At 46.8% G+C, this 13,050-nt stretch overlaps 1 protein-coding gene across 1 annotated transcript in view; it reads left to right on the top strand.

Moving 5' to 3' along the window:
* Positions 1-5,071: 5,071 nt before the first annotated feature.
* The window catches only part of LOC137419012 (uncharacterized), a 38,651-nt gene continuing 30,672 nt past the window's right edge, over positions 5,072-13,050 (top strand). The window contains exons 1-2 of the mRNA XM_068105183.2: positions 5,072-5,554; positions 6,087-6,209. Of these exons, the coding sequence (XP_067961284.1) occupies positions 5,098-5,554; positions 6,087-6,209 (580 nt within the window). The 5' untranslated portion in view covers positions 5,072-5,097. The remainder of the gene's footprint in view (positions 5,555-6,086; positions 6,210-13,050) is intronic.

The raw sequence follows: 13,050 nt of genomic DNA, 5'->3' as shown, positions 1-13,050 counted from the left end.
TTGGTGTGGATTACATCATTTCTGGATGTGATCAATGCCAGTAACCATCTATATCCCTCCCCTCCCCTTCCCCTCCTCCCTCTCCCTTTCCCCCTTCCCCCTCCACCCTACCCTCTCCCCTTCCCCCTCCCTTTCCCCTCCCTCCCCTCCCCTTTCCCCATGCCCCTCCCTTTCCCCCCCTACCCTCCTTTCTGCCCTACCCCCTTCCCCATCCCCCTCCCCCCTCCCCCTCTCCCTCCTCCCTCTTCCCTCTCCCTCCCCCCTCCCCCTCTCCTCTCCCCTCTCCTCTCCCTCTCCTCCCCCTCCCTCTCCTCTCCCTCTCCTCTCCCTCTCCCTCTCCCTCTCCCCCTCCCCCCTCATCCCCTCCCCCACCCTCCCACTCCTCTCCCTCTCCCTTCCCTCCCCTCCCCCCTCTCCTTCCCTCCCCTCTCTGCCCTCCCCTTGGCCCCTCCCCCATCCCCTCCCCCTCCCCTCTCCTCCCCTCCCCTCCCCTCCCCTCCCTTCTCCTCCCCTCCCCCCATTCCCCCCTCTCCCTCCCCCTCCCCTTCCTGCCCCTCCCCCTCCCCTTCCCCCGCCCCTCCTCCTCCCCTTCCCCCGCCCCTCCTCCCCCTCCCCTCCCCTCCTCTCCCCCTCCTCTCCCCTCCCCCTCCTCTCCCCTCCTTTCCCCATGCCCCTCCCTTTCCCCCTACCCCTTCCCCATCCCTCCTCACTTTCCCTCATGCTCCTCCCTTTCCCCTACACCCTTCCTTTCTGTCCTACCCCTTCCCCACCCCTCTCCCCCTCCCCCCCCTCCCCTCCCCCCCCCCTCCCCTCCCCCCTCCCCCTCCCCCCCCATCCCTCCACCCCTCCCCCATCCCTCCTCTCCCCCCTACCCCCTCCTCTCCCCACCTCCCCCTCCTCTCCCCCCATCCTCTCCCCCTCCTCTCCCCCTCCTCTCCCCCCTCCTCTCCTCCCTCCCCCCTCCCTCCCCCCGTTCCCCCTCCCCCTCCTCCCCTCCCGTCTCCCCTCCTCCCTCCCCCTTTCCCTCCCCCTCCCTCCCCCTTTTCCCCTCCCCCTCCCCTCCCCTTTTCCCCTCCCCTCCCCTCCCCTCCCCCTTTTCCCCTCCCCTCCCCTCCCCCTCTCCCTCCTCTCCCTCCCCCCCCTCCCTCTCCCCTCCCCCCTGTTCCCCTCCCCTTCCCCCTTCCCCCTTCCCTCCCCCGCCCGGCAATGCCGGGTACTTCTGCTAGTATAAAATAAGAACAAGTGTTATATCCGCAAAAATCAGCTATAATTATTAAAATTTCAATGTACCCCCTTTATATAATATATGTTTACTTTACACCGTGAACGAAAGAGTCCTTTTGTTTCACCAATCCTACAATTTTACTAATGAGGACGATGAGCTCTTTCCTCGAACCGCTTCCTTGTGCTTGTCCGAGTCCACATTACTCATTAGGTTGTACATCAATAGCTCCTTTATTTGGCACAAAGACACAGTACGTACCAGCTCTACACACCAAGCACTCGGCTTCCCATTTTTCTCGACCTCTTGGAAAACACGGGAATTCTGTCTTTAGTTCTGCCAGGGAATTTACAAATTTTTTTTGGCATTGAAAATAAGCAAATCGAATGAAAATTAAATTACATGTGCTCTCTCTACTTAAACTGGTCAAAGAGAAACAGACCAAGATTAATTTGATTGTGTGTGTTTTATTAATTAGATTGGGTGTGTTTTATTAATTAGATTGGGTGTGTTTTATTAATTAGATTGGGTGTGTTTTATTAATTAGATTGGGCGTGTTTTATTAATTGGATTGCGTGTTTTATTAGTTGGATTGGGTGTGTTTTGTTAATTAGATTGGGTGTGTTTTATTAATTGGATTGGGTGTGTTTTATTAATTGGATTGGGTGTGTTTTGTTAATTGGATTGGGTGTGTTTTGTTAGATTGGGTGTGTTTTGTTAGATTGGGTGTGTTTTGTTAGATTGGGTGTGTTTTGTTAGATTGGGTGTGTTTTGTTAGATTGGGTGTGTTTTGTTAGATTGGGTGTGTTTTGTTAGATTGGGTGTGTTTTGTTTAGATTGGGTGTGTTTTGTTAGATTGGGTGTGTTTTGTTAATTAGATTGGGTGTGTTTTGTTAATTAGATTGGGTGTGTTTTATAATTTGATTGGGGGTGTTTTATTAATTTGATTGGGGGTGTTTTATTAATTGATTGGGGGTGTTTTATTTAATTTGATTGGGGGTGTTTTATTAATTGGATTGGGGGTGTTTTATTCGGAGCGGGTGTTTATCGAGCGGGGTGTTTTGTCGGAGCGGGTGTTTTGTCGGAGCGGGTGTTTTGTCGGAGCGGGTGTTTTGTCGGAGCGGGTGTTTTGTCGGAGCGGGTGTTTTGTCGGAGCGGGTGTTTTGTCGGAGCGGGTGTTTTGTCGGAGCGGGTGTTTTGTCGGAGCGGGTGTTTTGTCGGAGCGGGTGTTTTGTCGGAGCGGGTGTTTTGTCGGAGGCGGTGTTTTGTCGGAGCGGGTGTTTTGTCGGAGCGGGTGTTTTGTCGGAGCGGGTGTTTTGTCGGAGCGGGTGTTTTGTCGGAGCGGGTGTTTTGTCGGAGCGGGTGTTTTGTCGGAGCCGGGTGTTTTGTCGGAGCGGGTGTTTTGTCGGAGCGGGTGTTTTGTCGGAGCGGGTGTTTTGTCGGAGCGGGTGTTTTGTCGGGGCGGGTGTTTTGTCGGGGCGGGTGTGTTTGTCGGGCGGGTGTTTTGTCGGGGCGGGTGTTTTGTCGGGGCGGGTGTGTTTTGTCGGGGCGGGTGTGTTTTGTCGGGGCGGGTGTGTTTTGTCGGGGCGGGGGGTGTGTTTTGTCGGGGCGGGTGTGTTTTGTCGGGGCGGGTGTGTTTTGTCGGGGCGGGTGTGTTTTGTCGGGGCGGGTGTGTTTTGTCGGGGCGGGTGTGTTTTGTCGGGGCGGGTGTGTTTTGTCGGGGCGGGTGTGTTTTGTCGGGGCGGGTGTGTTTTGTCGGGGCGGGTGTGTTTTGTCGGGGCGGGTGTGTTTTGTCGGGGGCGGTGTGTTTTGTCGGGGCGGGTGTGTTTTGTCGGGGCGGGTGTGTTTTGTCGGGGCGGGTGTGTTTTGTCGGGGCGGGTGTGTTTTGTCGGGGGCGGGTGTGTTTTGTCGGGGCGGGTGTGTTTTGTCGGGGCGGGTGTGTTTTGTCGGGGCGGGTGTGTTTTGTCGAGGGGCGGGTGTGTTTTGTCGGGGCGGGTGTGTTTTGTCGGGGCGGGTGTGTTTTGTCGGGGCGGTGTGTTTTGTCGGGGCGGGTGTGTTTTGTCGGGGCGGGTGTGTTTTGTCGGGGCGGGTGTGTTTTGTCGGGGCGGGGTGTGTTTTGTCGGGGCGGGTGTGTTTTGTCGGGGCGGGTGTGTTTTGTCGGGGCGGGTGTGTTTTGTCGGGCGGGTGTGTTTTGTCGGGGCGGGTGTGTTTTGTCGGGGCGGGTGTGTTTTGTCGGGGCGGGTGTGTTTTGTCGGGGCGGGTGTGTTTTGTCGGGGCGGGTGTGTTTTGTCGGGGCGGGTGTGTTTTGTCGGGGCGGGTGTGTTTTGTCGGGGCGGGTGTGTTTTGTCGGGGCGGGTGTGTTTTGTCGGGGCGGGTGTGTTTTGTCGGGGCGGGTGTGTTTTGTCGGGGCGGGTGTGTTTTGTCGGGGCGGGTGTGTTTTGTCGGGGCGGGTGTGTTTTGTCGGGGGCGGGGTGTGTTTTGTCGGGGCGGGTGGTGTTTTTGTCGGGGCGGGTGTGTTTTGTCGGGGCGGGTGTGTTTTGTCGGGGCGGGTGTGTTCTGTCGGGGCGGGTGTGTTCCGTCGGGGGCGGGTGTGTTCCGTCGGGGCGGGGTGTGTTCCGTCGGGGCGGGTGTGTTCCGTCGGGGCGGGTGTGTTCCGTCGGGGCGGGTGTGTTCCCCGTCGGGGCGGGTGTGTTCCGTCGGGGCGGGTGTGTTCCCCGTCGGGGGCGGGTGTGTTGCCCGTCGGGGCGGGGGTGTTGCCCGTCGTGTTCGATCGGGGGTGTTCCATTAATTCGATCGGGGGCGTTTTTGGTCGATTTTCGATCGGGGGCGTTTTTGGTCGATTTTCGATCGGGGCGTTTTCGGTCGATTTTCGATCGGGGGCGTTTTCGGTCGATTTTCGGTCGGGGGCGTTTTCGGTCGATTTTCGATCGGGGGGCGTTTTCGGTCGATTTTTGATTGATTGGGGGCGTTTTGATGCACTTTTAAGCTGCTTGCTCACTACACCCCGTGCTTTTCTGATTGCGGTCATAATGCAGTTTCTACTTGAGGAGCAAAAACTAGTGTAACAAAAAGTGAATGCAGCCCAATACCGTGTCAAAAAGTTCAGTATTCTACAGAGGATAGTGATGTCACCCAGATGTTACATCAAGCTGTAACATTTAACGACACTTGTTACAATGTTACATGAAGTAATTGCATCGATTAATGATTTATAGAACACTCGTACATTTACCATTGAAGTAATCAACAAGTTATATCACATATCTCAGAAATCCCGACTTCTTTCAATATGTGTTTTACATTATTGTAAATGGGGGGATGGGTGGGGGAGGACAGTGGGCAGCAGGGGGAGAGCAAGAGGACAGGGACGGGGCAAGCAGGAGGTAGCGGGAGGACAGGGGAAAGCAAGAGAGAGCAGAGGGACGGTTATGCAGGGGACGGGGAGGCGGGGAGAGAAGGAGGGGGACCAGGCAGAAGGAGATATATTTCAACCTCTTTGTGCAAGGAGAAAACAGTTCATCCGGCTGATGAAGGAATTCATTCTTCATGTCGAACACCAAAGCACAATGCAAGATACTTGAAGTAGGCTCAGAAATGCCAAAATATTTTTTCAACATACAAGAGTTACTGATGAATAATATACAAATATAGCCCATTTTTGTTTGTTTGATTGATGTCTCTTGTGCCTTTTTATTTTTTTTATCATTTTTATGTCTTTGACTATTGTGCGGATCATATCCTGTTCATATAATTTATTTAATGCCCCATGTACATTTCGACCGAGGTGGTAAGTATTTTGGTTTTGAAGAACACAGGTTAAGATGACATGTGGAACCTTTATTTTTTGTTGGTGGAATTGGTCTCTCCAACAGGTCATGACTGAAATGGAGACCTTGCCAGAATGGTTACAAACACAGGGCCTGACACCAGAAACTGCTCAAGCCGTAGTCACGCAGCTGGGTATTGAGAACCGTAAGGTGCTACAAGCCTGCACTGAATCAAATGCACTGAGAGCTGAGCTCCTCTCAAATGCCCAGCAAAAGTTTGCTTTTGCAATGTATGAAGAGTTCCACCGATTTATGGAGTCTCATGTGAAGCCAGGAGTTATCCAGTCTGCAAGCTCTTCATCGGCACACATTTTCTGCTCGATGCTTGACCAAGCAGGTGACCAACTTTCTGCATGTGCCCAGAAGCTGCGCTCATTGAAATCTTCCTTCGCAAGTTCGGGAGTTACAATTCCTAAACTTCAAAACACTCGTGGTTTGCATGGGATCAAGATACATGGTGTCCACAGCCTCCAGCGTGACATTTCCACGTTGAACCCCAAATCTGGTACGTGATCAAACTTTTTCTTTCCAATGTTTGCCTTCCAATATTTTTTAAATCAAAAACAGTTCAGTTTTTTAAATCTTGTGCTGTTGGACATCCATGGTTTGAAGTTCAATGTTAATCTTTCATGAAACTTGCCTCATTGCACCATTTATTGCTGTTATGTTTTCATTTATCGCTGTTAGTGAGTCTTGTTCAGGAGATTATTTATTTACCTTCACCAAAGCGTATCGATGGATATTTTTTTTTTCATTCAAAAGGCCTCTAAAGGTGGTTTTATATATTCAAAAGAAGCATGTTTTGTGATAAGTTGTTGTTCGTTTTGTTGATGGATGAAATGTACAATACATGCATTTTTTTGATTAACGCCTTTAAGTTTCCTTTTTTATAACGGCAAAGATCTTCTTTTTTTTTTTTAAATGCTGTAAAATGAATTATTTTTTTTTCCAACTGAGTTGTGTTTGAGTTTTCATGTGTACAACTTCTTGATGCTGTGCAAATTTTTACATTTAACTTGATGTGGAATTGTTTGCAGGTGAAGATGGTCTGGGAAAGACAAATGATACCACTCAAAACACCTGGAAATCTTCTGTTGTCATGAAAGAGTTAGAAATTGCAACAACACAGGAGTCAAGCAATATTTCATCTATTGATGCAGGTTGGTGTGACCAAACAAATCACTGCACCCCTCCAAAACATGGCACTTTGTTCTCCTTTGGTGAAATATATAATTTGAGTTGGAATAATAGTTGTGTGCAGTATAGAAGAAATCCTGACCTCCCTTTTCTTTTTTCATTCTTTAAAGACAGTACGTTTGTTTGTTTACTCCTGATGGCATTACAGTACTTTACCGATTAGTGACTACGATCATTAGTTGGTGGAGAGCACTTGAAATGGAACCACAGCCAACTCAGCTTGTCAGAAGGCTGAAAACCTCAATTCTGTGCCTTCTTCCAAATCTTGTGTTCCTGTCCCGTCGCTGTCTGTAACCACCAGATGCAACCACACCAACTTTCTTTAGCAACACCAGACAACAACTTTAGCAACACCACTGGATCGGAAGGACGCCTTCAGCTCCTGTCTCCTAAAAACCTGGCCTACTCGTCTTCCACATCATGTTTCTGCTCTGCTCACCCTATCCTTTGCCTCAGGCCATGTTTCATCTGCTCGGAATTCAGCGAACGTCACAGCATTACATAAACAAGTTGCAAAATAAATCCCCTTCACTACAAACTTATCGGCTTACTTCCAATCATCGAGGTCAGGGTATCTGTCATCGCAATTGTCATTGAATCCTTCCTTTTCTCGAATGGACTGATCTCAGGTCATCAATTGGGATTCCGACCAGGTCACTATCTTGGACATGCTGCTTCTACTCTCCCAACAATGGATGGATGCTTTCAATGTCAAACATGAGATCAGGGCTGTCTCTCTGGACATAGTGTATTCAGAAAGTATTCAGACCCCTTCACTTTTTTCACATTTTGTTATGTTGCAGCCTTATGCTGAAATCGTTTAAATTCATTTTTTCCCTCAATCTACACTCAATACCCCATAATGACAAAGAGAAAACAGGATTTTAGAAAGTTTTTGCAAATTTATTAAAAAGAAAAAAACTGAAATATCACATTTACATAAGTATTCAGACCCTTTGCTATGACACTTGAAGTTTAGCTCGGTTGCCTCCCATTTCTCTTGATCTTTGAGATGTTTCTACACCTTGATTGGAGTCCACCTGTGGTAAATTCAATTGATTGGACATTATTTGGAAAGGCACACACCTGTCTATATAAGGTCTCACAGCTGACGATGCATATCAGAGCAAAAACCAAGCCATGAGGTTGAAGGAACTGCCTGGAAAGCTCAGAGACAGGATTGTGTTGAGGCACAGATCTGGGGAAGCCTTCAAACAAAATCTCTGCTGCATTGAAGGTTCCCAAGAGCACAGTGGCCTCCATAATTCTTAAATGGAAGAAGTTTGGAACAACCAGGACTCTTCCTAGAGTTGGCTGCCCGGCCAAACTGACCCATCGGGGGAGAAGGGCCTTGGTATATAGAGGTGACCAAGAACCCGATGGTCACTCTGGCTGAGCTCCAGAGATACTGTGTGGAGATGGGAGAAACTTCCAGATGTGCATTGTCAGCTGTGAGTCCTTATATAGACAGGTGTGTGCCTTTCCAAATCATGTCCAATCAATTGAATTTACCACAGATGGACTCCAATTAAGGTGTAGAAACATCTCAAAGATGATCTAGAGAAATGGGAGGCACTTAAGCAAAATTTCAAGTGGCATAGCAAAGGGTCTGAATACATATGTAACTGTGATATTTCAGTTTTTTTCTTTTTAATAAATTTGCAAAATTTTCTGAAATCCTGTTTTCTCTTTGTCATTATGGGGTGTTGAGTGTAGATTGATGAGGGAAAAAATGAATTTAAACGATTTCAGCATAAGGCTGCAACATAACAAAATGTGAAAAAAGTGAAGGGGTCTGAATACTTTCTGAATGCACTGTATCTTGAGCTTTCAATACAGTTTGGCAACCCGGCTTGCTCTTCAAATTACTGCCTATGGCATCCAAGGCGAGCTCCACATGGCTTACTGACCTCTTCTACTCTCCTGGTTTTAATAAATTTTTAGTGGAATGAAATGAATGAATGAATGATCGTTTTAAGGCCATTTTCCCCGCTAGAGCGGGGGTTAGCCTTGCGGGCCCTATGACGATCATGGTTCCCTGTTTGAGGCAATGTTTTTATGGCCGGATGCCCTTCCTGACGCCAACCCTTGGTCACGCTCTTCGATGCGCAGGGATACGGTGTACCTATTCTAAATCGGGGTACACACCGTGATCATTCATCCCAGCAAGCTGGTACTCAATTTGTCGACCTCGGAAGGATGACAGGCTGTGGCATAAGGCTTATCTTAAATACCGGCTTATAAGCTGCACTATAATTACCGGTGTATAAGCTGCAACGTAACTACCGGTGTATAAGCCGTTCCGTCAATACCGGTGTATAAGCCGTTCCGTCAATACCGGTGTATAAGCCGTTCCGTCAATACCGGTGTGTAATATAAAATGAATCGTTTTTTTAAGGCCATTTTCCCCGCTAGAGCGGGGGTTAGCCTTGCGGGCCCCATGACGATCATGGTTCCCTGTTTGAGGCAATGTTTTTATGGCCGGATGCCCTTCCTGACGCCAACCCTTGGTCACGCTCTTACGATGCGATGCGCAGGGATACGGTGTACCCATTCTAATTCGGGGTACTCACCGTGATCATTCATCCCAACAAACTGGTACTCAATTTGCCGACCTCGAAAGGATGACGGGCTGAGTCAACCCCCCTGGCGTTAATTCAGTGATCGACCGGGATTCGAACCCAGGATCCTAGGATCCCGAGCCAGCACCCTAACCGCTAAGGCAACACCAGGGATACTTATTATAAGCAAAAATACAAATTATAAGCCGTTCCGTAAATACCGGTGTATAAGCCATTCCATTAATACCGGTGTAGAAGCCGTGCAGTAACTACCGTTGTACAGTTGGACCTGATATTCATGGGGGCATGTTCCTGGAAAATGCCACAAATGTCGAATCTGTGAATGTGGTGGCATTTCTTTTTCCAATGGGATAAAGGGGGATCATCAGAGGATCTTGATTCATGGAAAATCCCGCGAATGCTGAGGCACACCCTGTATGTCGGGGATTGTTTCATTTGGGCAAAAGAGGATATTTTCCTGGCGGTTCCTGGTTATAGGGGAAAAATTTTCAAGTTCAAAATGCTTTCAACAGCGAATGCACATGATTACCGTTTCATAAACAAGAAAAAGCAATCGGAGATTGCAGACCCTCATCAGGATGTATATTTAGTAGTTTTTAAGGCTTTTGTGTTAAAACAAACATGGTGGCCAAAACCATGAATGATATCATTATTTAAAAAAAATTCTCCACCAATTTATCCCGAGATGATGCTCAACAAATTTCATCTTAATGGATGAAGTTTTGTACTTGTCAAATTACGACGTCATGAGGAGGCACCTATAACATCATCATTAACATATGTTTTTCCTCATGGAGAGTTCTTTGCAATGAACCCTGTCAATTTTTTCTATGCAGTGTTTTCGGAGATATGGAGGTGCAAAGTTTTTTTTTTTCAAGATGGCGCCTGTACCACGTGACTTATGACGTCATAATTGTCATTGAAAAATTCGACAGGTGGAGGTGCACCTACGTTGAAAATTTCCTGTCAATCGGACAAACGGTTGTAAAGAAAATAATATTTATTCTGTGGGTAAAAAAAAACAAAAAAAACAGACTGAAGAACAAACGGACTCGAATGCAATACCCACTCCTTTGTGAGGGTAAAAATGCTTACAAAAATATATAAACATTGAACCGCGGGTCCTGAAGCTCATCTGAATCAGGAGCAACAGTCACTCACACCTCCCCTCCCCCCCAGGGGGACGCCCATATACCCAGATATTTTTGATAATGCCGTGAACAAACTTTGGTACATCACAGTTGCCGAATAAATGTTGTGGTCAAGTTTCATCAAATTTCAGGCCTGGGGATTTCAGATCGCATTGGTAACCGTTTTTCGGTTCCATGATTTAAGTTTATGGGAACTGATAGGAAACAGAATTCTGGTTCTGTGCCCAAACCTAATGGGAAACGATTTTTTTTCCTTTAGAATTTGTAAAGCAAAACATTTGTAATACAAAATTTAAAATGTAGTCTCCAATAATAAATCCTGTCATTTACATGTATGCAATGTAATGAATGCATGTTCATTATTGAGGTTGATTTTTATTATCAGCGAAGAGCAAATTCTGTCAATTTGATTGTGTATACCCTTACGAAAATTTTCTTATTATTTTAAGTTATATGATGATTCTCCATTTTTTTTTAGAACTGACTTTCACAATACTTTCTGTCTCATGAGTTGTAATGCAAGACGACAACAGACACTGTTAATGCTTCAACTATTATGTAAACCAACAACGAATCGACCCCCCCCCCCCCTCCCCCTCCTCTGTTCGGTCTGCACAATTTGAGAACCCCTCCGCGTCTAGCATAGCATAGCATAGCACTGTACTTACTACTACTGTACATACTAGTTGATTCTCCCTTGTTAGTCCCCTACCGGTATACACCGGAGGGGACTATAGGTTTGCACGCCGTCCCTCTGTCAGTTCGTCATGCAAAGAACAGTTTTCCGGACTTTTTTTTTCTAAACTCTTAATGCTTATGATTTCAAACTTGGTACATGGTCTCCTGATAAGTTACAGATCAAATTCGAACTTCACGACGTTTCGATCATTTTTGACAAAGTTATGGCACTTTGTTTATTCTAGAGTTCTCCTCAAGCCGCACCGCGCGCCCTCAGCCTCGTCTCGCGAACGTCAAAAGCGCGACACAGCGCGTGCTTTCGGGAGGGGTGGAGCCAGGCCGAACAACGTATATATATATATATATATATATATATATATATATATATATATATATATATACACACACACACACATCGATCATTGATTGTGAACCGGAAAATATAATAAATTACTGATATTTAGCGACTCGAAAGGTTCTTTATCAACAACTTATTTTCTCGTGCTTCTGCTGACCTGTCTGCAAGGTGTATAAATCGAAGTCCCGAGTGCGAATCACAGGTGAGCCCGTCCTGAGGTAATTAGCAATTGGGAACGATTCAGAACCTGTGGGTAAATAACCATTGGTAATTTCCCCAACAGTTTTCCGGACGACAGACTACCGGTAGGGGACATGTATTGCAGCGCAATACTCAGAATGCTCGTTAGGTTTATGGTACTCACAGCTTTTCAGAATTTCTCCACCACAGAATTGGAGAGAAATAAATAAAAACAAAATACTTATTTCAAGTCAAACTGAACAGTTTAATAACATCGTACAACTTCCATAAGTTTTGGTGTAACAACTTAAAGGTCATAGGACAATAAATGGATTGTATTGCAAACTGTGCGATGTTCCGCAAGTCCCATGTCCATATAATACATCGGAACAACGTGAAAAAGTACGTATTTAAAATCGTGTCCAATAAACTTTAAGTAATATCAAACGTGTAATATCAAAGTAGGACTTCAAATATAAATTTCAATATAGATTTTCTTGACCGAATTGCATGTTCGTTTTGCCGAAATCATTGAAAACTGTTGGCCCCTCTACTTTCAGGTAATGTATACATGAACTTTGAGATTTTGTATGTCATATTAGGGTTTAATAGTTTTATGGAGACCAGTTTACATAATATGCAGCACTGGACCACGGCTCGAATACAATACGGATGCCATTTTGAAAAGGAAGTCTGTGATTTAGACCGATGCGCATTGCGCATGTCCGTCAAAGCGGAAGTCATATCGTGAACCTGAATGTGGGAAACTACATGCTATCTGCTTTGCCGGCCTAATTTTGTTGGAAATATAACAACTTCTAAAATAGTTAGCTGAAAATCACACGTGAAGGTAAATACTACATATTTTTGCCTTGCACTGCCTTTCTGCGATGTGATGGGAAACGTACTTTCGGTTCCGTGTTTTTGCTATCACGTTACCGGTAACGATCGTTTCCGTGAAATCCGCAGGCCTGAACATTGTGTGCTTGATTCAAGCGATCATGTCTGAAGTGTTGACAAACTCACTCACTGACTCAGACTTATCTATGGGCACTGCTCGATCGCATAAGGCCGAGAAAAATATATTTCCGGTCTCTGGTCAGCGCGCGCATCGATTTTGACCCTGCGCGTCAACTTCTTTTTTTTTTTTTTTCAAATTTCCAATGGTACCGACAAGTACAACAGCGCACGCCTGTTGTTGCCGGGCCGGCGCGCTATCTCGGGAAATACGGGTCTGTGAAGGTCGCCATTGGTATCGACGTTCGCGCACGGTTCTCCCCTACAAAACTACGTTTAGTTTAGGATTTGCATATCCAAAGATTCCAAAGATATGAGTAGTTTTGTGTGCCGTGACGTCATGAATCCAATCGGCTGGATATTGTCATTTATTGAAACGAACACGTTTTGTCGGGTTCGTGTGAAGCAACCAGAAGGCCTAGAGAGCTGCGGTTGGTCTCGTTAGTTAGGCCTGGATCCTATCTCGTTTGTCATGAATTTGTAGGTGTCTGTGATAATCTGGTGGACTGGGAGAAGAGATCGTGGGAAACCATCGGCCTGTTAGACCACTTGCGCATGCTCCGTGTTGACGCGATCGACGCATTGGAATGTTTGATGGTACTTCGAGGCAGACTCGGCGTCAGAACAAATCTAATCGGGGGGGCATTAGGGTAACCGCGGGGGAGGGGGGGGGGCACAAACTGCCGTTCGATAACTCAATCTATGATGTAAATGCTTGATAGTAAGAGTTTGCCCTCAACAACCAGCACACCAACCCAGTTCGAATTTAAAAACATGCTACACACACACACACACACACACACACACACACACACACACACACACACACACACACACA

This window comes from Myxine glutinosa, unplaced genomic scaffold (genome assembly GCF_964187855.1).
Source record: "Myxine glutinosa unplaced genomic scaffold, kmMyxGlut1.1 SCAFFOLD_1764, whole genome shotgun sequence".
Lineage (NCBI taxonomy): Eukaryota > Metazoa > Chordata > Myxini > Myxiniformes > Myxinidae > Myxine > Myxine glutinosa.
Note: the sequence above shows the minus strand (reverse complement) of the source record. Positions and strands in the feature narration are given on the sequence as shown.